The sequence below is a fragment of the Trichechus manatus genome, unplaced genomic scaffold (assembly GCF_000243295.1).
Source record: "Trichechus manatus latirostris isolate Lorelei unplaced genomic scaffold, TriManLat1.0 scaffold00063, whole genome shotgun sequence".
NCBI classification, from domain to species: Eukaryota; Metazoa; Chordata; class Mammalia; order Sirenia; family Trichechidae; genus Trichechus; species Trichechus manatus.
In genome coordinates, this window is record NW_004443999.1 from 9,342,491 (window position 1) to 9,366,052 (window position 23,562).

Genomic DNA, 23,562 nt, shown 5'->3' on the forward strand with positions numbered 1-23,562 from the left:
ACATAGGCTGGACACGCGTACATAAACATTAATTTACATGCCAAAACCAAACCCACTGCTGTTGAGTCAATTCTGACTTATAGCAACCCCATAGGATGGAGTAGAACTGCCCCATAGGGTTCCCAAGGCTGTAAATCTTTACGGAAGCAGACCACCACATCTTTCTCCAGCAATGATTTATATAGTTGGCTATATATACGTCAGGGGTTGCAACGATGGACTCAAACATACCAACGATCATGAAGACGGTGCAAGTTTCCTTTTGTTATACGTAAGGTCCCTCCATGGGTCGGAGCTGGCTCATTAGCAACAACAACAATATATACTTCAGATTACTCGAGTCTGACCACCACACTTATTTGATTACTTATCTGATTACTGCAATTAAAAACGATCATCAAAGAACATCAGTAGGACAAATGCTGCTGTCATTAACAATTAACAAATTTGGGCTATGGGGCCTTTTTCTGCTTGTCTGGTGGGTCAGGCCTACATTGTTCCTTTTTAAAGAAGCCAAATTTGCTTTCCCCAATCAGCAATAGAGTAAAACTCTTTTTCATAGGAAACACCAGCCAAATAATTTCTTTAGAAAATGCAGTCGTAATTCCAGAATGTGACGCAGTTACCCTCATTAGAGCTGACAGCTCCCGGGAAGACATTTTCCTCAAATCTGCTCTCTTTGGGCCTCAGAATAGGGAAGGGCTCAGACCTGCCTCCTGCTGTTATATAACCGCTGTGATGGTGACCCTGAGGAATTGTGAATGGGGTGCCCAGGGGGGTTGTCCTCATTAGCTGGAGGGCACGTTGAATGTGTCGAATTCCCTGTAGACTGTTAATACTATTACTACCGCTGTTTACCCAGTGTGGATTTGATAAAATGGCACAGGGCTAAGTATTCTGCCAACGCTTGGGAAGGGCAAGGTTGTTATTCAGAGCCCAGCAAGGCCCTGGAACCTCTTGCTTTCTGCCCAATACCATTTTCTTTGTTAGATAGTTGTGTTCAGTTCTAAATTCCACCATCATAGATGGAGACACAGAATTTAAAGGGAATGTAGGGAGAATGGGGAGTCTGTGGGTGCTGCAAATGGTTAATGTGCTCGGCTGCTAACGAAATGGTTGGCAGTTTGAGTCCACCCAAAGGTCCCTTGGAAGAAAGGTCCGGTGAGCTACTTCTGAAAAATCAGCCACTGAAAACCCCAGGGAGCATAGTTCTACTCTGACACACATGGGGTTTCCATGAATGGGAACTGACTCACGGCATCTGGTTCGGTTTTTTGGTTAAGGAGAATAGGACATTCAAAAAGCACTGAAGAATGAGGCTCAAGTCCGCCTTGCCACAAGTAAGCTTTTTGACCTTGGACAAGTCCTTTGATTTACACAGGAGCGTTACGATTATGCACTGAGTGTACACTTAGGATATGTGCTTTTCTGTAGTTAAAAAAAATAAGAGTTTAACTGCGTTTAGGACCATAGTCTCATGGGGCAACTTGGTGAATTGGCACAATATAGTTCATAAAGATAATGTTCTACATCCTAGTTTGGTGAGTAGCGTCTGTGTCTTAAAAACTTGCAAGCGGCCATCTAAGATACAACTATTGGTCTCTACTCATCCAGAAGAAAAGAGAAGGAAGGAAATGAAAGACTCAAAGAAGAAACCAGTCTACAGGACTAATAGTCTACGTGACCCACAGCCTTGCCTACCTTGAGACCAGAAGAGCTAGATAGTGCCCAGCTACCACTACTGACTGTTCCGCCAGGGACACAATAGATGGTTTTGGATGGAATGGGAGAAAAAATGTAAAACAAAACTCCAATTCCGAAAAAAAGGCCAGATTTACTGGACCGGTAGAGACTAGAGGAACCCTAGAGACTATCGCCCTGGGATACCCTTTAAACTTGGAACTCAAACCATTCCCAGAGGCTACTTTTCAGCCAAATGACAGATTGGCTCATAAAATAAATCATATAACCTGTCTTGGTCATTTAGTGCTGCTATAACAGAAATACCACAGGTGAATGGCCTTAACACAGAGAAATTTATTTCCTCACAGTAAAGTAGCCTAAAAGTCCAAATTCAGGACATCTGCTCCAGGAGAAGGCTTTCCTCTCTTTCCCTCTGTCGGCCTTCTCATCAACCTTCCCCCCGGACCAGGAGCTTGTCTGCGCAGGGACCCCGGGTCCAAACGATGCGCTCTGCTCCCTGCAGTGCTATCTTGGTGGTATGAGGTCCCCCCTTCTCTGCTTGCTTCCCTTACCTTTTATCTCTTGTAAGACATAAGGTGGCGCAGGCCACACTCCAAGGAAACTCCCTTTACACTGGATCAGGGATGTGACCTTAGTAAGCGTGTTACAATCCCACCCTAATCCTCTTTAACATAAAATTACAGTTACAAAATGGAGGACAACCACACAATACTGGGAATCGTGGCCCAGGCAAATTGATACGCACATTTTTGGGGGGACATAATTCAATCCATGCCATAACCCATGAGTACTGTGCTTCTCTAAACAATCATCTAAATGAAACCAAACAGTAAACATTTTCCCTAGACCGAAGATGACAGTGTAAGGAGGAACAGGTGACTGGGTTAATGGGAACAGAACAACCAAAATGGAAATAATGAGAATGCTGACACATTATGAAAAATGTAACCAATGTCACTGAACAACATGTATGGAAATTGTTAAATGAGAGTCTAATTTGCTGTGCAAACTTTCATCAAAAACACAATAAAATATTTAAAAAAAAAAAGAGTTTAATGAAAAGCTAATAGCACTCAGACACTGGTGTCAAGGAGCGAAGGTGATGTGGTAGTCCAGGAACCCAGCTTTCTGGTGACAGCACACTCTAGGAAGAGAACTTAGAAAGTGGAGAAGAAGAGACAGCTGGCATGTTCCTTAGATGGCCTCAGCTGCTAAGCCCAGGGACGAAATCCACGTGAAGACTTTGGAATCTGTTGCCCCCTTTCCAACGTAACTCCTCTGGGATCACGCCTCCGTTAGCTGTCTCCAGGGCTGCTGTAGGGCATTCCTGGGTGGGCCAAACAGTTTGTGCTCAACTCCTAACCAAAATGCTGAAGGTTCAAGTCCATGCAGAAATGCCTCGGAAGAAAGACCTGGTGATCTACTTCTGAAAAATCATCCATTGAAAACTCTATGAAACTTGGTTCTACTCCTACACACGTAAGGTTGCCAAGAGTTAGTATCTACTCAATGGCAGCTGGTTTGGTTTGGTTTTGGTGGGCTACTGTAGGATTGTCAGCACCGGTCACCTGCCTCTCATCTCTTTCCCCTCTGATTCATCTACACACAGTCATAGCCCTGGCTTTCGCCATCACATCCCCCGGGCATTCTAGGGCCTCCTTGCTCCTTACTGGAGCATCTAGGAGATGAAAACCTACAACTTTGATCCCCATTGTAGTTTTCTGATGGCATCCTGAAGGTACCGTTATACAGGGTTCCTCTGTATAATCAGACAAAGCTTTCAGAGCTCCAGTTCACAATCAGCCACTCCAGGTAAGTCAGCCAGATGCAGAATTAGAATATAAGCCCAGTATGCACTATCTGGGACAGAATGACCCCCTCATATTCTTCGTGTCCCTGCTTCATCTCCTCTCAAGGCCCAATATATCCAATTCCATCAATTCTTCCTCAATTACAGTCATTTCTAAATCTCTCACGGTCCTGGTTACTTCGGAGACATCTGAGACCTGTTTCCAAGCATACTCTTCTGGTGCTTTGTGAGGGGATCCCACTCTGCAGAAGCTTGTTCGCCAGCCTATCCCCACCTGCTCATTCAAGGGGGCTATTGCCTCCTGCTTTGCGTTGAAAGCTGCTTCTAGGAGGGCAGACCCTGCCCTTCCAGGCTTGCTAGCACAGTGGCCACTTTAGAATAACACAATCTGGTCCTTAATATAAAAAAAAGGAGTCCCTGGGTGATGCTAATGGCTAACGGTTAAGCTCTCAACTACTAGCCAAAAGGTTGGTGGTTTGAACCTACCCAGAGGCACCTTGGAAGAAAGGCCTGGCGACTTGCTCCCAAAATGTCACAGCCTTGAAAGCCCTATGGAGCGATTCTACTCTGCACACATGGAGTGTCCACGAGTCGGAGTAGATTTGAGGGCGACTAACAACATTTTAAAAATGAACGTTTAATTAAAAAAAGGTCATCTCCAGACATTTCTGCCCCTGCCCCTGTCCTTGCTACAACCCATAGTCACCAAGGAGTGCTTTCTGCTTCGGCACGTGGGTGCGTTTTCCTGCTGATGCCACAGCTGCTGCTCTGGGAACACCAGGGGGCGCCAGGGAGCCTCTGGGCGCTGTCCCCGCTGCAGCCCCGAGACCCGGCGGGAAAAGGCGCTGCCGCTGCCGTTTTGCGCAAATGAAGCTTCTGCCCCTGCTGCTGATCTGATCGTAACCCGGGGAATGTGTCTGTCTCCCAGGGCCTCTTTTCCGGCCCCAGAGGCTATTGAAGGCCCGTTGCACCCAGAGCCTTGTTTGTCTGTGAAAGCGGGTGGTGAAGATGGATGTGGGGGGTACAAGGAAGAGGGGTGGGGGATCTCCACGACTCTGGTAACATGTGATAGCCACGGGAGAGGCAAGGGGTTTCCAAGGATGGGGCTCAACTTCAAGCGCAAGGTGCTGCGTTGAGTTTGGGAAATTAGACACATTTGGACAAAGTGTACTATGACCCAGTGGGTTTTTCTATTGTATGATTTCTATTAATTACTGTCTTTATGGATAGTGTACTGTGAATAGGAATTTCATTGTGCGTTACAAAAAGCAGGCAATTGCATTATTAGTATTTCTCACACAATAGGCAAATTCTTGAAATGTTGTATATAGAATACATTTTTACAAAGATGTCACCATACTACAAAAACATCCCAAGGAACGCTGGTGGCGCAGTGGTTAAGCACTTGGCTGCTAACTGAAAAGTCAGCGGTTTGAACCCACCAGACCCTCTGCAGGAGAAAAGACCTGGCCATCGGCTCTTGTGAAGATTACAGCCTAGGAAACCCTATGGGGGCAGTTCTACTCTGTCACAAGGGGTTGTTAATGAGTCTGAATCGACGGGACAGCACAACAACAGGGAGGCCCCATCTGAAAGTAATCTCTGCAATGAACCACGAAGTGTAGAGTTCTTTCAAGTGACATTCTCATCCATGTATTTGAATTGCATCTAGAATTTAGTCACCAGGCAACACAGAAACAGAAGGACCATGTGCCTGGGCTGCTGGTCGTGGGACTCAGTGACATTTCACAGAAAGAGTAAGACAGTGCAGGTTGTCCCCAAAGTCTCAGTGCAGTTTTAAGCTACGTGAAGCATAAACCTATGCTGAGACTCTGGGACATCTCAGATATTAAGGGATGAAAGAGCAGAGGCTTTCGGGCCAGAAGGAGCTGTGTTCAAATCCTTTTGTAAGTTGGTTGGGAGGCCTAAATTCTTATCCTGGTTCTGTCACTCAATAGCCGTGGGCCTTTGCAAAGCTCCTTAACCCTCTGGGCTGCAGTTTCTACTTGTGTAAAATGAGGCAGTGGTACTAAATTATTAGATGGACTCAAGGGTTCCTTTCAGGGTCCATGTAAAAATCAGATGTGGTGGCAAATGGACTATGCATTTGAAACAGCTTTAGAAAAAAGTGTATTTAGAACTTATATTTTATGAGCGTCAGTAAACCATGCAATGCAAGATACCGCACTCCACTGCTAACAATTTATTCACTCCCTTCCTGCTCCCGCTTCCCTCGCTGGCTTAGGGAGCAGTAGCCTATGTAGATATAGTCACTGTCACTCTCCAGGGTCTGTTCCTCTCCAGAGAGGATCTGAATGGGCACATTCTTATGCCTATAATTCTTTCCTTGTTCGTTAGTTTCTATTGGAAAAACTTGTGTCCCAGAGGATGTCTGGGCTCAGAGATCAGGGAATTGTTTTTCTTTGCAGAGCATTGAAGTCTTGCTGCTAAGCCTAAACGTGTCACCAACAAGGATCTGGAAATGAGTGAGGCTATAGACTCACCGCTGTAAAGAAAACAATCAAAAGCTCGGATTCTTGAGGTTCAGGGACCTCGAGTTATTGTATTTTTTATGCACACTAGTGCACTTACCCAAGGCATGACTACCTTCAATACCCCGCTTATTATTATCGAAACGTAAGACTTTTTGTAGGCACTTTGTAGGGTCACTATGAGTTGGAATCTACTCAACAGCACACAACAACAACAAGAACTGGGGCTGCAAACAGTTAAATTCTCAGCTGCTAAAGGTTTGAACCCACTCAGCAGCTCTGCAGAATAGAGACCTGTCGATCTGCTTCCATAAAGATTACAGCCAAGGAAATTCTATGGGGCAGTTCTACTCTGTCACATGGGGTTGCTATGAGTTGGAATCAACTTGCCATGGCACCTAACAACAACATCGAAATAGTAATGACAGTAATGTCTACTGACAGCTTACTATTTGTCAGGCACTGTACTCAAAGGGAGGGTGTGCTTTTAGAATATGAAGTTAAGCACCTAATCAGAAGGTAGTTCCAGGTGGGGGAAATGGGGACAGAGGAGGTGAGCCAGAGGAGCAAGGTGCCGGGCCCTCTGTCACCACTGGACACAAGCCCTGGACCAGGGCATCCCGAGTCATGTGCCATAACAGGTAAGCACAGCCTCTTCCCACCACTAACCCAACTGCGGACTCAACTAGAGACTCCAGATGTTCATCCACTCAGCCAGAGCTGAGCTAGGTAGTGCCCACGAATACTACATCATCTCCAAAAACAAGGCACCGAATGTTCCCTTTAAAGAGAGACAGAATGTTACTGACGGCAAGACCTCAGACTGCCACTTCCTGGCTGTGTGACCTTTAGCAGATGTTATGGATTGAATTGGGTCCCCCTAAAAATATGTGTTGTAAATCTTACTATCCCTGTGGTTATAATTCCATTTGGAATAGGGTTTTCTTTTTTATGTTAATGAGGCAGTATTTGTGTAGAATGCATCTTAAGTCAATTTATTTTGAGATATAAAACAGCAGATTAACCAAGCAGAAAAAAAAAAAAAAAGCACAGATGAGGAAAGATAGATGCTATGCCATGTGAGATCTCCAAGGAACCAAGAAACAGAAGCCGAAAAGAGACAAGGACCTTCCCCTAGAGCTGACAGAGAGAAAGCCTTCCCCTAGAGCCGGTGCACTGAATTCAGACGTCTAGCCTCCTAAACTTTCTGTTTGTTAAAGCACACCTATGTCATCTATAGGTATTAACTCCATTTTGTTGAGAGGAAATGGAAGTTCATAGAGGTTAAAGGCTGGAATCCAGTTTGTATGAACTCCTAGTTCAATACTTTTTTCACATATCAAAGCCCTCAATTAAGACAAAAATGTGTGTGTGTGTATTCTTATATACACATTCATGAAAGTGACCCTTTGTTGATGGTCAAATATTCTCCTCCATTTTTATTAATTAAGACATGATGATATGTTCTTTGTGTTAAGAGTGTCTTACCTTTGCAGTACACAATACTGGGGAAGCCAGCACAGCTTGTACAAGGAAAGGTCATGGAAGCTCCATAAACACATCCAAACTCCCTGAGGGACCGAATTGCTGGGCGGAGGGCCGTGGGGACCATGGTCTCGGGGAACATGTAGCTCAATTGGCATAAAACAGTTTATAAAGAAAATGCTCTACATTCTACTTTGGTGAGTAGCTTTTTCATCTTAAAAGCCTGTGAGTGGCCATCTAAGATACTCCACTGGTCTCACCCCTTCAGGAGCAAGGGAGAATGAAGAAAACAAGATACAAGGGAAAGATTAGTCCAAAGGACTAATGGACCACAGCTACCATGGCCTCCAGCAGACTGAGTCCAGTACAACTAGATGGTGTCCGGCTACCACCACTGACTGCTCTGACAGGGATCACAACAGAGGGTCCCGGACAGAACTTGAGAAAAACGTAGAACAAAATTCTAACTCACAAAAAAGACCAGACTTACTGGGCTGACAGACTGGAGAAACCCCGAGAGCATGGCCCCCAGGCACCCTTTTAGTTCAGTAATGAAGTCATTCCCGAGGTTCACCCTTTAGCCAAAGTTTAGACAGCCCCATGAAACAAAATGAGACTGAAGGGGCGCACCAGCCCAGAGGCAGGACTAGAAGGCAGGCGGGGACAGGAAAGCTGGTAATAGGGAACCCAAGGTCAAGAAGGACAGTGTTGACATGTCATGGGGTTGTTAACCATTGTCATAAAACAATATGTGTACTAACAGTTTAATGAGAAACTATTTGTTGTGTAAACCTTCATCTAAAGTACAATTTAAAAAAAAATGAGTGTGTTACCTTTGGAAGTCTGTATTTTTCTCGGAGATGAACTCTGAGGCATGCCCTCTCTGCCTTTTTTTGTGTAAATGCAGCATCTCTTTCCATTCTAAAAGTTAAGGAAGAGGATAAAGTTAAAGAAAAGTTAAAGAATGTCATAAGGACATAGAGAATTCAGGACATTCCAGCCTGTGCTCTGACACGCTTGACACTGGAATACACTTCCCAGCCCCCAGTGCAGGCAGACACCTGGGCAACAGGATATTTGCTCTAAGGACTCATTTTACACATTGCCATTGAGTCGATTGTGACCCTATGTGTGCAGAGTAGAACTGGTCCATAGGGTTTTCAAGGCTTTAACCTTTTGGAAGCAGACTGCCACAGCTTACTTCTGAGGCACCTCTGGGCGAGTTCAAACCACTAACCTTTTGGTTAGTAGTCCAGTGCTTAACCTTATGGCCACCAAGGGACTCCGATCCCAGTTCTACTATTGCACCAGAATCCCTGGGGGTGAGGGAGGGCAACTACACTTTTAACAAGCTTCCTGGTTGATTCTTACTCAATCTAAAACAGGGTTGTAGAACCCAGCGCTAAAGGACCCTTTAGAGGCACACGGTCTTTGGGGATATAATATATGCTGTTTTCCTTTCATCGTCACCCTCTCAAGATCCCAATTTAGTCTTTCCTGTTTGGAAAGAAGCATCCCCGAACAAGATGGGATAGATTTCTGGAATGCCATACTGAGTCCTGCTTTAGGGACGATCTAATTGGACTCGTGGTCATGCATGTATGAGGTGGATTCCCTTGCTCATGATAATCCAGACCAAAATGGAGATCTTTGGGGGATGTCAGCCAAGCTCTCAAGAACCATCTCTCCTCTGAAAAACCAAACCAAACCCACTGCCTTCAAGTCAGTTCTGACTCATGGCAACCCCATGTGTTACAGAGCAGAACTGCTCCATAGGGTTTTTTTTGGCTGTAATCTTTACAGAAGCTGATTGCCAAGCCTTTCTTCCACGGTGCCACTAGGCGGGTTAGAACTAACAACCTTTTAGGTCAGCAGCCGATTGCAAACTGCTTCTGCCACCCAGGGACACCCTCTCTGTAAGGACAACTACAAATAGAAAATCAAAAGTTTTCTTTCTCCCGGCTGAAATTAAAGGAAGAAGCTCCTCTCCTCCCCTGTTCTTTCAGAATTCACTTTAGACAGCTTGTCATTGTAAATTCTTTCTCTGTCTCTTTAAAAGTATGACATCAGTGATGTTTCCTCAAGAAACTGGGAGCCATCCCTTTTCAAATATGATCATCAAGGAAGACCACACCCCTACCTCCCAGTTTCCTGGAAGGAGATTAGCATACCTTCAGGTATCCTGCCATAAAGGTATTTAAAAAAACAAGCAGTTTTACCCAGAAACATGAATGTAATGAGTTGTATCCAGGGAGTTATATAAAGGGTCAGATTTTTTTTGTCCTTGCAATTTCTTTAGCAGATTGCCTGTGGTACATCACATATTGGTTTAGTGCTTATTCCATAATACAACTTTTCTTTCTCTTCTATTTTTGTGGAGAGGTTTTCTGGGCTGGGAGTAGGTTTTATTTTTAGTAAATTTTCCCCAACACCTTCCAGCTGCCCACAACTAAATTGTTGCTAAATTTATACACATGGCCCTGCCCCCTGGCCGTATCCGATTGGACCACAATGGGTAAACACAATCTCTACTCTGAATTTGGGATTGGGACTGAGAAAGACAGAGACCCATAGAGTTCCTGGAACTGAAACAGGTGAACTTGGAGGCAGGGCTGCTGTTTCCCACCTGCCCCATGGTCTGGGTGATAGAAAGAGTAGGATAGCTGGTTGCTGAGAAAGAGCAGCCAAGCAGAGACGGAAGTGATGGCAAGAGATGGAAAAAGAGTGCGTGCAGCTTCCTGACAGCCTTCTAGTGCCCAGTTTAGACACATGTGAGGCCTGGTGGGATTTCTGCACATGGCTTGGTGAAGCATCTCACATCCTCAAAACAAACCCCATTTTCATTTTCGGGTGGCTCCACTGGTCTCTCAGGTCCTTGAGTGGTGCAAATGGTTTGTGTTGGACTCACTCAAAAAAACCAAACCTGTTGTCAACTCATAGTGACCCTCTAGGATTGCCCCATAGGTTTCTAAGGCTGAAATCTTTATGGAACCTGACTGCCACTTCTTTCTCCTGCAGAGCGGCTGGTGGGTTCGAACTACCAGCCTTTGGGTTAGCAGCCAAGCGTTTAACCACTGTACCACAAGGGCTTCTTGAACTGGACTACTAACTTAAAAAGGAGCCCTGGTGCCAAAAAGGTTAAGTGCTGTGCTGCTAACTGAAAGGTTGATGGTTTGAACCCACCCGGCTGCTCCATGGGAGAAAGACCTGGCAATCTGCTCCTGTAAAGATTATAGCCTAGTAAACCCTATGGGGAAGTTCTATTCTGTCACATGGGGTTGCTATGAGTCAAAACCGACTCGACTGCATTTAACAATAGCAACTAACCTAAAGGTTGGCTTTTTGAGCCCACCCAGAAGTGCTGCAGAAGAAAGGCCTGGCAATCTATATTTGTAAAGATTATATGGAGCAGTTCTACTCTCTAACACATGGGGTCGCTATGAGTCAGAATTGATTCAATGGCAATGTTGGTCTCTATTCCTTGACTCCAAATTTTGAAATAATCCTAACCATTACACAGAATTCTGAACAGGAGGAAGGGCTGAATCAGAAGCAAATAATCAGATTAAACTACTGATCACTAGGCCCTGGGCTCAGGCACCACCCCCCCCCGGAACTCATTTTTGTCCACAGAATGTCAGGCCTTTAGATCATAACAGAGTATTATGAAAACCTATACTCCAACAAATTTGATAACCTAGAGGAAATGGACAAATTTCTAGAAACACACTACCTACCTAAACTAAAACAAAATGATGTTGAAAATCTGAACAGACCCATAAAAAGAGAAGAGATTGAAAAGGTATTGAAAAAAAAAAAAAAAACTCCAAACAAAAAAAATGCCCTGGCCCAGATGGCTTCACTGGAGAATTCTGCCAAACATTCAGAGAAGAGCTTACACCAGTACTACTCAAACTATTTCAGAACATAGAAAAGGAAAGGATATTTCTGAATTCATTTGATGAAGCTAGCGTAACCCTGATACCAAAACCAGGCAAAGACACTGCAAAAAAAGAAAATTACAGACCAACATCTCTCATGAATATAGATGTAAAAATTCTCAACAAAATTCTAGCCAACAGAATTCAGCATTGTATCAAAAAAATAATACACCACAACCAAGTAGGATTAATACCAGGTATGCAAGGATGGTTCAACATTAGAAAATCAATCAACATAATCCACCACATAAAAAAATGGGAAGAAAAGAATCACATGATCATCTCAATCAATGAAGAAAAGGCATTCAACAAAGTCCAACACCTATTCCTGATAAAAACTCTCAATAAAATAGATATAGAAGGGAAATTTCTCAACATAATGAAGGACATCTATATGGAGAAAGGCTGAAAATATTTCCCTTGAGAACAGGAACAAGACAAGGATGTCCTTTATCACCACTCCTATTTAACATTGTGCTGGAAGTCGTAGCTAGAGCAATAAAGCAAGAAAAAGAAATAAAGGGCATCCAAATTGGTAATGAAGAAGTAAAACTGTTCCTATCTGCGGATGATATGATACTATACATAGAAAACCCAAAAGACTCCATGAGAAAACCACTAGAACTAACAGAAATATTCAGCAGAGTAGCACGATACAAGATAAACATACAAAAATCAGTTGGATTCCTATACACCAGTAAACAGAAAGATGAAAAGGAAATCAGGAAAACAATACCATTTATAATAGCCTCTAAAAAAATAAAAAACCTAGGAATAAATCTAACCAGGGATGTAAAAGACCTATACAAAGAAAACTACGAAACACTACTGCAAGAAAACAAAAGAGATCTACATAAATAGAAAAACATACCATGATCATGGATAGGTAGGCTCAACATTGTGACAATGACAAGTCTACCCAAAGTAATTTACAAATACAATGCAATCCCTATCCAAATACCAACGACATTCTTTAAAGAGATGGAAAAACTAATCATTAACTTTATTTGGAAAGGGAAGAAGCTCTGAATAAGTAAAGCACTACTGAATAATAAAGTAGGAGGACTCGCACTACCTGACCTCAGAACCTACTATACAGCTACTGTAGTCAAAACAGCCTGGTACTGGTACAATAACAGATACATTGACCAATGGAACAGAATTGAGAACCCAGATGTAAATCCATCCACCTATAGTCACCTGATCTTCGACAAGGGCCCAAAGTTCAAATGGGGAAAAGACAGTCTTTTTAACACATGGTGCTGGCAAAACTGGATGTCCATCTGCAAAAAATGAAACAGGACCCATATCTCACACCATATACAAAAACTAATTCAAATTAGATCAAAGAGCTAAATATAAAGCCAAAAACTATAAAGATCATAGAAGAAAAAATAGGATGAATGCTAGAGGCCCTAATACACAACATTAACAGGATTCAAACCATAGCTAACAACACACAAACTCCAGAAGATAAGCTAGTAACTGGGATCTTCTAAAAATTAAACACTATGTTCATCAAAAGACTTCACCAAAAGAGTAAAAAGAGTACCTACTGACTGGGAAAACATTTTTGGCTATTACAAATATGACAAAGTTCTAATCTCTAAAATCTACAGGAAAATCCAACACCTCTACAAAAAGAAGACAAATAATCCAATTAAAAAATGGGCAAAGAAAATGAACAGACACTTCACCAAAGAAGACATTCAAGCGGCCAACAGACACATGAGGAAATGCTCACAATCGCTAGTCATTAAAAAAAGAACAAAACCAAACCCGTTGCCATCGATTGGATTCCGACACATAGCGACCCTATAGGACAGAGTACAACTGCCCCATAGAGTTTCCAAGGAGCACCTGGTGGATTTGAACTGCTGGCCTTTTGTTTAGCAGCCATAGCTCTTAACCACCACACCACCAGGGTTTCCCACTGGCCATTAGAGTAATGCAAATCAAAACCACAATGAGATACCATCTCACCCCAGCATTACTGGCATGAATCAAAAAAACAGAAAATAACTAATGTTGGAGAGGCTGCAGGGAGATCAGAACTCTTATGCACCACTGGTGGGAAGGCAAAATGTTACAACCATTTTGGAAAATGATATAGTGCTTCCTTAGAAAGCTAGAAATAGAAATACCATATGATACAGCAATCCCACTCCTAGGAATATATCCTAGAGAAATAAGAGCCATCACACGAATAGACATATGCATACCCATGTTCATTGCAGCATTGTTCACAATAGCAAAAAGATGGAAACAACCTAGATGCCCATCAATAGATGAATGGATAAACTATGATGCATACACACAACGGAGTACTATGCAACGAGAAAGAACAATGATGAATCTGCAAAGCATCTCATAACATGAATGAATCTGGAGGGCATTATGCTGTGTGAAATAAGTCAATCACAAAAGGACAAATATTGTATGAGACCACTACGGTAAAAATTCATGAAAAGGTTTACACACAAAAAGAAGCAATCTTTGATGGTTACCAGGGAGGGGCGTGGTGGGGATGGAGAAACACTAAATAGACAATAGATAAGTGGTAACTTTCGTGAAGGGTAAGACAGTACACAATACTGGGGAAGCCAGCACAACTTGTACAAGGAAAGGTCATGGAAGCTCTGTATACACATCCAAACTCCCTGAGGGACCAAATTACTGGGTTGAGGGCTGTGGGGACTATGGTCTCAAGGAACATCTAGCTCAATTGGCATAATATAGTTTATAAAGAAGATGTTCTACATTCTACTCTGGTGAGTAGCGTCTGGGGTCTTAAAAGCTTGTGAGCAGCCATCTAAGATACTTCCCTGGTCTCACCCCTTCAGGAGCAATGGAGAAAGAAGAAAACTAAAGATACAAGGGAAAGATTAGTCCAAAAGACTAACGGACCACAACTACCATGGCCTCCACCAGACCGAGTCCAGTACGACTAGATGGTGCCCGGCTACCACCACTGACTGCTCTGACAGGGATCACAACAGAGGGTCCTGGACAGAGCTGGAGAAAAAAGTAGAACAAAATTCTAACTCACAAAAAAGACCAGACTTACTGGGCTGACAGACTGGAGAAACCCCGAGAGTATGGCCCCCGGACACCCTTTTAGTTCAGTAATGAAGTTATTCCCGAGGTTCACCCTTTAGCCAAAGATTAGACAGCCCCATGAAAAAAAATGAGACTAAAGGAGCACACCAGCCCAGAGGCAGGACTAGAAGGCAGGAGGGGACAGGAAAGCTGGTGATAGGGAACCCAAGGTTGAGTAAGGACAGTGATGACGTGTAGTGGGGTTGTTAACCATTGTCATAGGGCAATACGTGTACTAACTGTTTAATGAGAAACTATTTTGTTCTGTAAACCTTCATCTAAACTGAGAATAGCAGCACAACTGGAAGAACGTAATCGATGTCACTGAACCATACATGTAGAAATTTTTGAAATTGTGTATCTTTGACTATGTATATTTTCACCAAAAAAAAAAAAAAAAAAAGTCAAGAAGGGAGAGGGTTGACATGTCGTGGGGTTGTTAACCAGTGTCATAAAACAATATGTGTACTACTGTTTAGTGAGAAACTATTTGTTCTGCAAACCTTCACCTGAAGTACAATTAAAAAAAAAATAAAAAAAAACAAAAAACAGTATGTGTATATGTGTACTAACTGTTTAATGAGAAATTAGTTTGTTCTGTAAATCTTCATCTAAAGTACAATTAAAAAAAAAAAAGAATATGAGGCCCTTAATAGGCATGAGAAAGCATTGGTCCAGCCCTCCAGCTTTGGAGAGGGAAATAGAATGACTTTCCCAAGAGATTAGTGACTTGGTGGCATGGGCAGGGATCAGGTCTTTATTTCTCCAATATTTTGTTATGACAAATTTCAAACATACAGATAAGTGGAAAGAATTTTACCATGAAAACCCATATACCTGCCATCTAGAGTCTATAATTAGCCCCTTACTATATGTGTTTTTATCACATATCTACCCGTCTCTCTATCCACTCATCTGTCCTTCTTATTTTTTGATGCATTTCAAAGTCACAGACATCAGTACTACTACTCATGGCAACCCCATGTATGTCAGAGTACAACTGTGTTCCATAGTGTTTTCATTGGCTGATTTTTTGGAAGTAGATTGCCAGGCCTTTTTTCTCAGGTGCCTGTGGGTGAACTTGAACCTCCAACTTTTAGATTAGCAGCTGAGTGCAGTTAAATTTTTCCACCACTCAGGGACTGACATCAGTACAAAAAAAAAAAACCCTGTTGCCGTCAAGTCAATTTTGACTCTTGGAGACCCCCATGTATTACAAGAGTAGAACTGTGCTCCATAGGGTTTTCTTGGCTGTAATATTTATGGAAGCAGATCGGTAGGCCTTTATTCTGTGGTGCTGCTAGGTGGGTTTGAGCTGCCAACCTTTAAGTTAGTAGTTGAGCGCAAAAATACTTCAACATGCATATCATTAACTAAAACCTGTTGTTGCTGAATCAGTTCCAACTCATAGCGACACTAAAGGACAAAGTAGAACTGCCCCGTAGGGTTTCCAAGGCTGTAAATCTTTACAGAAGCAGACTGCCACATCTTTCTCCCACGCAGCAGCTGGTGGGTTTGAACTGCTGACTTTTCGGTTAGCAGCTGAGCGCTTAACCACTGTGCCATAAGGGCTCCTTATATATCTACTCCTCACTTATCAATTACCTTGTTATCTGACATGTCATGTTTACCACAATGGTAAAAAATCTACTGTCCGACTATTTTGCCCATTAACGACCTGCATCTGGCAGTAACAAACACCAAGGTGTGAGGCAAGAGTAACGTTGGCTGTGATTGTTAAGGTTATGTGTCATCTTGGCTGGGCCATGATTCTCAGTGGTTTGGCAGTTATGTAATGATGTAATTTGGCAGTTATGTAATGATGTAGTCATCTTCCATTTTGTGATCTGATGTGATCATCCTTCATTTTCATGTAATGCTGATTTTTGCATAACGACTTGGTCTTTGGAACTTAACCATGTTGATAAGTAAACTGTCGGTGTATCATTAACTAGAGTTACATATTTATTTACAGTTATTTTTTCTTTTGAAGTAAAATTTACATATAATTAAATGTACAAACCTTAAATGTACCATTTGATGAGTTCCTAAAAATGCACATACATGTGTAACCCAAACCCCTAGCAAGATATAACACATTACCATCACCTTAGAAAGATCCCTCATGCCGCCACAATCCCTGCCCCCACAGTCCTAGAGGAATTACTGTCTTTTCTGCCATAGATTTGATTTTGCCTGTTCTCAAACTTCATATAAATGGAATCATACAATATGTATTCCTTTGTGCAATGCTTCTTTCACTCATGGAAATTTGTACATGATGTTTTATTTATCAGTAGTTTGTTCCCTTTTATTCTACTGTTTACTTCTGAAAAATCAGCTGTTGAAAACCCTATGCAGCACAGCTCTTCTCTGACACACATGGGGTCGCCGTGAGTCGGAGTTGATTTGATGGCAACAAACAGCAATAACATAAAGCAGTTTTTTTCATGTACCTATTGGTCATTTGTGTATCTTTGTGAAGTAGTCGTTCAATTCTTTTACCCATTTTTAGTTGTGTGTGTGTTATTTTGCTTTTTTTGAGTTGTAGGAGTTCTTTATCTAACCTAGATTCCAGTCCTTTGTCAGATATGTTTTACAAATAGTTTCTCTCAGTCTGTGGCTTGTCTATTTTCTTAAAGTATTTTTTGATAAGCAAAAGCTTCTAATTTTGATAAAGTCTAATTTATCATTTTTTAAATTGTGATTTAGGTGAAAGTTTACATAGCAAATTAGTTTCTCATCAAACAGTTAGTACACAAATTGTTTTGCGACATTGGTTGCCAACCCTGCAATGTGTCAACACTCTCCCCTTCTCCATCCCAGATTTCCTGTTTCCATTTGTACAGTTTTCCTGTCCCTTCCTGCCTTCTTGTCTTTGCTTTTGAGCTAATGTGCCCATTAGTCTTGTATACTTGATTGAATTATGAAGCATGTCCCTCATGTGTGTTTTCATTGGTGCTATAGACCTATCTAATCTTTGGCTGAAGGGTGAACATCAGGAGTGACTTCAGTACTGAGTTAAAAGGGTGTGTGAGGACCATACTCTTGGGGTTTCTCCAGTCTCTGTCAAACCAGCAAGTATGGTCTTTTTTGTGTGTGTGTGTGAATTTGAATTTTGTTCTACATTTTTCTCCTGCTCTGTCTGGGACCCTCTATTGTGATCCTGGCCAGAGCAGTTGGGGGTGGTAACCGGGCACCATCTAGTTGTTCTGGGCTCAGTCTGTTGGAGGTTGCGGTAGTTGTGGTCCATTCTACTGATCTATTTGTCAATCCAAATGTGGTACAGACTCAGATCTTTTTCTTCTCAGTCTACCTACCTGTCTCCATGGCTATTTTGTATTTTGGTGTGTAAGAAGTAGCATTCTAGAGTTCAGTAACTGGTTATTTTGAAACCAAGAGCCAAGAGTGTTACCTCCTTCAAAGTAGTCAGAGAATACATACTATGATAGTTAAGGTTGTATGTGAACTTGACTGGGTTATGATTCTCAGGAGTTTGGCAGTTAGGAAATGATGTAATTTGGTAGCGATGTAATGACGTAGATATCTTCCATTTTGTGATATAATGTAATCACCTCCATGATGTGATATGATGTGATCAGCCAATCAGTTGTAAGGGGCGGTTTCCTCAGGTGTGTGGCCTGCATCCAATATATATAGACATTCTGGCAAAGTTCGCTTTTTCTCACTCTGGGTTCTGCACTTGACTTGTCTTCATCTGATCTCTGGCTCTGGGAATTGAGTCTGTGGCCTACCATATTGCCTGTCGATCTTGGGATTCGTCAGTCTCTGCAGCCAGTGAGCCAGCAGCCTACTGTCTGACCTGCCAATCTTGGGTTTGTCAGCCTCTGCAGCTATGTAAGTCAGGAGAAGCCTCCAGCCTGACACTTGACCCATAGACTTGGGACTTGCCAGTCTCTACAACACTGTGAGCCATTTCTTTGAGATAAATCTCTCTCTCTATATATATATACATGTATATATGCTTCACTGGCTTTGCTTCTCTAGAGAACTCAGCATAAGACACATATATACAACAAAGATGGTGCCACTGGCTCAAAGCACTTTTGAAACTATCATTTTAGAAAACCCTGAAGAGCTAGTTTATAAACCACTCACAAAAATTGCTTTATAGTCACATATAGCTAATTTTCCAAAGTAAAGTGTAAATGCTGCAGAAAAAAGCCCTGTCTTCCTTTTCAGTATATCCTTCACAGTGCCAGTAACCTAGTACAAGTTCAAAAATATTGCTGAATGAAACGAAGTTCAGAATCAAGTTAAAAATGATACTATAACAATCACTGCACCATAATTTAGAACAAGGGACATTTTAATGCAACTGAGAAAAATAGGGGATAACTATTGTTTAGTTTATACCTTTCTAAATGTTCTATTTAGATATAGACCTCTTTCAGTACTAAAGTACCAGTAGTGGATAAAAACAGAAGTAAAATAAATAAAAGTGTGCAGCACAGTGCACATTTTTAGCTTACAATTAGTAGAGTCAATCCTACAACTTGCTAAAGTGATGAAGATGAGTTTAGGAGGCTTTTATTTGCTACAATTCCTTTTACTAATTATATATACTATAATGTCTATAGCATTCTCTAGACGTAACTTGTTTTTTTTTTACAACATCCCATATAATTTATTTATTTATTTTTGATAGGAATTTTTTTTTTTGTACTTTAGATGAAGGTTTACAGAACAAACTAGTTTCTCATTAAACAATCAGTACACATATTGTTTTATGACATTGGTTAACAACCCCACAACATGTCAACACACTCTCTTCTTGACCTTGGTTCCTTATTACCAGCTTTCCTGTCCCCTCCTGCCTTCTAGTCCTTGCCCCTGGGCTGGTGTGCCCCTTTAGTCTCGTTTTGTTTCATGGGCCTGTCTAATATTTGGGTGAAGGGTGAACCTCAGGAGTGACTTCACTACTGAGCTAAAAAGGGTGTCGGGTGGGCCATCCTCTATTGGGGTTTCTCCAGTCTCTGTCAGGCCAGTAAGTCTGGTCTTTATTTGTGAGTTAGAATTGTTCTACATTTTTTCCCAGCTCTGTTTGGGACCCTCTATTGAGATTCGTGTCAGAGCAGCCAGTGGTGGTAGCCGGGCACCATCTAGTTGTACTGGACTCAGTCTGGTGGAGGCTGTGGTAGTTGAGGTCCATTAGTCCTTTGGACTAATCTTTCCCTTATATTTTTAGTTTTCTTCATTCTCCCTTGCTCCCGAAGGGGTGAGACCAGTGCAGTATCTTACATGGCCGCTCATAGGCTCTTAAGACCCCAGATGCTACTCACCAAAGTAGAATTCTACATGTAACTTGTGATGAACCATTTTTGATGCCTACCTTTTTATGTTGCCTTCTAGATGATGAAGCTCTTGACAGCTCAAGCAATGTACCAAGTTAGTAAACCCTCTTGCCATGGGGAAGTAGGCCAGACCCATTGTCCTGAGTTCTTAAATTGGGTGACTAAATAAATTTATAATGTTTTCACATACATAAAAAGCCGATCAGTTGGTAAATAATTCAATCCACTGATTGACCGTACCATTTGGCCATTTTGAGCTTTGATCTGTCCAGATACAAAATTAAGGAAAAGTAGGACATTAGGCAATAAAACAGATGCCATATCTGCAACCAGATTTATTGCTTAGACATATTAAATGATATTTTCTATGATCAGGTATGTAATCTAAATTTCTGACCCTTTTCTTATTATTAGCCCACTTGAGCTGAGACCATTTGGTGCTATAGTTCTACTTCTATTTCTTCATTATACTTATTTTTCTTGTATGGCTTACAGTTAGTATAAATTCTCATGCCGTAGGCAAAACCAGTCCGTATTCAAGGAACGCTGCTTCTTTTGCCTGAGTCTTATCTTAGCGCCAACATCATTTTTGTAGTTGCATTTACTTTTCTTTGGGCTCTTTCCCATGCAGAGAATATTCTAGGTAGCTTATAAGCCACGCTTGCTTTCAGAAAAATACAATAGACAAACTTCCCACTAAATGTAGGTCTTTGAACTTCCTTAGTTTCTTCCAAGTCCTTAACCTTTTCACCTATAATCATCTTAGCAATAGGACTTAGGCAACTATTACGTAATTGATCATTAGCAAAACAGTCATGGTGGCAAAAAAGAAGTACTTTTCTAATACTTGATGAACATTTAACATCTGGATTGATGCTTCAATTCTCAGTCGATTATTAAAAGGCTCTTTAATTAATTCTACCTTAAGCCTTTAAAACTTACATATAGATTACATTTAAGGCTCAGTCTTCAGCAGTGAAAAATTGTGGGTGATATTCACATTCCATAATATCCAACTAAAATGTTGCTGAAGTTTTGTTTTTATTACATCTTATATAGCCAGGAGAATGTCCTTACCTTTGGAGGTACACGGCTGATGAATTTAGGGGCGAAGTACCATGACGTCTGTAAGTCTTTAATTTACTTTAAAATGGTTATCTATGTTTCTGTCATCTCCTTCTCTATTATCTGTCTACCTACATATGTATAAGCAAATATGGGAAAATGTTAACTGTCAATTTTACATTAAGGGCATATATAGGTATTCATTGTACTGTCTACTTTTCTGTATGTTTAAATGTTTTCGTAATAAACAGTCACCACATTTATTTACAGTCTGAGAAACCAAGTGTTACGACATAATTGCCATGCTCTATTTTCTGGACTTTTTTCACACCCGCAAAATCAAGCAGGTTGTATTATATATATATTTTTCTTCCCCCCTGAACTAAATGGTTTATTCTTTCAAAGCTATTGTTGACAACAGAAAAACAATCATGTTTTCACTTAAAAAAATTGTAATTACCTTCATCATGTTGTTCAACCATCACCCTAATCCATTTCCAATTTTTTCCATCACCCTTAACAGAAACTGTCCCCTAAGCAACGAATTTCCCTTTCCCTCTTATATGTTCTTTAAGGCCCACTTTCAGGTGTGCAGAGCCGTGGTGGTGCAGTGGTTAAGTGCTTGGCTGCTAATCATAAGGTCGGCAGTTCAAATCCACCAGCCGCTCCTTGAAAACTGTATGGGACAGTTTTACCCTGTCCTAGAGGGCCACTATGAGTCAGAATCGACTGTACGGTAATGCGTTTTGGTTTTCCAGGTGTGGAGTCTGAATTCTTGCGGTTTAAAAGCTTTCTACTTGCTAGGAGGGTGAATGCAGAGAGACTGTAAAGAAGAGTTGGACTCACAACTTTTCATTTGAACAATTAAAATGCTGTTGATTAAAATATGCCTAGACCAGAGAGTGTTAAGCTGCTTTAAAAAGAGGAAAGAGATTCGGTTTTTATTTGCCGTTTCCATTCATTCAAGTAGGACATTGAAGCTGCTGATGCTAAGAAATTGTTCACTTTAGTAGAAAGCACCTTTCCTCAGGGTTAGAGGTAAAACGCAAACGGAAAGGCGCCTACAAGAGAAATACACTGGGGAACTGCAGGAGGTATGGCCGGGATGAATTCCTTTTGCTCTGAAAGGGAAATGAAGTTGCGGGTACTCACTTTTCCTCAATCACTTGCTTCTGATACTCTTCATATTCCTCTCTCGTCATGCCTTGAGCTGCTGCAGGATCGGATGGACCGACTTCCTCTTTTTTTTCTTCCGACCCACCACCAAATCCTAAATTCTTTACCTGGTTACTTATCATACTTTTCACAAAGAAAGCCATTGTTTCTACCCCAGAAAAACAAAACCAAAACTAGACAAAACCTGAAAAACAAAACACCAGACAAACCAAATCTCCTCAACAACAGCAACACATTTAGGAGCAAAGGCCTCTGCTCAGCCTCATCTATTCAAGGACACAGTGTGGAGACGTGTGGGTGTCTGTTGGCCATAAGCTGGATTAAAGCTGTGAACTCCTTAGTATACAGGGGCAGATGGTTCAGATTACTAAAGCACACAATCAGATGCAACCGACGACTTTCTGAATTAATACACTAAGCTAATTTTGGTGGAAAAAAAGCCCTCACATTATCTAAGCCTCTCTCTCCCACCCATTTGTAATTTTTTAATTATAAGCACAGCAGGGTTTTGTCAAGAGTCCTGTTTCAATTAAATTAATTAGAGCTGACTGATGATACGGCTGTAGTGGAATTTCCAAATTCCAGCCCTTGAACACAACTTCCTGTAGAAAACAGACTCCAGTGAGACTTAAAACCCAGAATGCTTCATTATGTAAAAATAATCCTTTTGATCCATCATTTTATCTCATCGGGCTCTAAGTACTATGCAAGGACTTGCTTTTCAGCTTGTTTGCATTTCGTGCAGCTTCAATGGCTACTGTGTCCTATATATAAATACAAAACTGAGGCAAGTTTAAAGGACAAGCCAGTGGGTTCTTAATTTACATCTGGAAGATTATTTTAGCCTTCTTCCATAAGCTTCTGTATGGAAATGATACGCTTCCGATGCTCTGAACCAGAAGGTAAGAACATATTTGAACCCAATTATTGGTATGTAACGGGGTCAATTTTTTCTCTTGTGTACAGCTCACTTCCTGGGTGCTATATTTAACCTCACTGGAGTTCTTAGATACAACTTTGGATAATATTTTTTAATGTAGCAGATTCTCAATGGCTGTGGTTTTCATCAGGTCAATGGAGGAATTGAGAATGGCTAAGACTTTAATCTACATTAGTATCTTTCTAATTAAAGCACTCCAAGTGGTGCTGAGGCAGGGAGGGAAAAGATGGAAGCTATTTGTAACCTATGCGTATCATCGCTTATCAGTGGGTATGAGTCCTCGCAGAAAATAGATAACTATCCCTCAGGTTAAAACCAGTTGCTGTAGACCCATAATGACCTCATGTGTGTCAGAGTAGATATGTGATCCATAGGGTTTTCATTGGCTGATTTTTTGAAAGTAGCTCACCAGGCCCATCTTCCGAGGCACCTCTGGGTGGACTCCAACCTCCAATCTTTCAGTTAGCAGCCATGCGTGTTAGCCGTTTGCACCACCCAGGGACTCCATCACTGTGTATGGTAGACACTTAATGCA

General features: G+C 41.6%; 1 protein-coding gene across 1 annotated transcript in view; it reads right to left on the minus strand.

Moving 5' to 3' along the window:
- Nucleotides 1–22,291, minus strand: part of CPLX4 (complexin 4) — a 36,868-nt gene extending 14,577 nt beyond the window's left edge. Inside the window, exons 1-2 of the mRNA XM_004379270.2 lie at nucleotides 22,064–22,291; nucleotides 8,325–8,412 (exon numbers count right to left, since the gene is read on the minus strand). Coding sequence (XP_004379327.1) covers nucleotides 8,325–8,412; nucleotides 22,064–22,230 — 255 coding nt within the window. The 5' untranslated portion in view covers nucleotides 22,231–22,291. The remainder of the gene's footprint in view (nucleotides 1–8,324; nucleotides 8,413–22,063) is intronic.
- Between the last annotated feature and the right edge of the window lie 1,271 nt (nucleotides 22,292–23,562).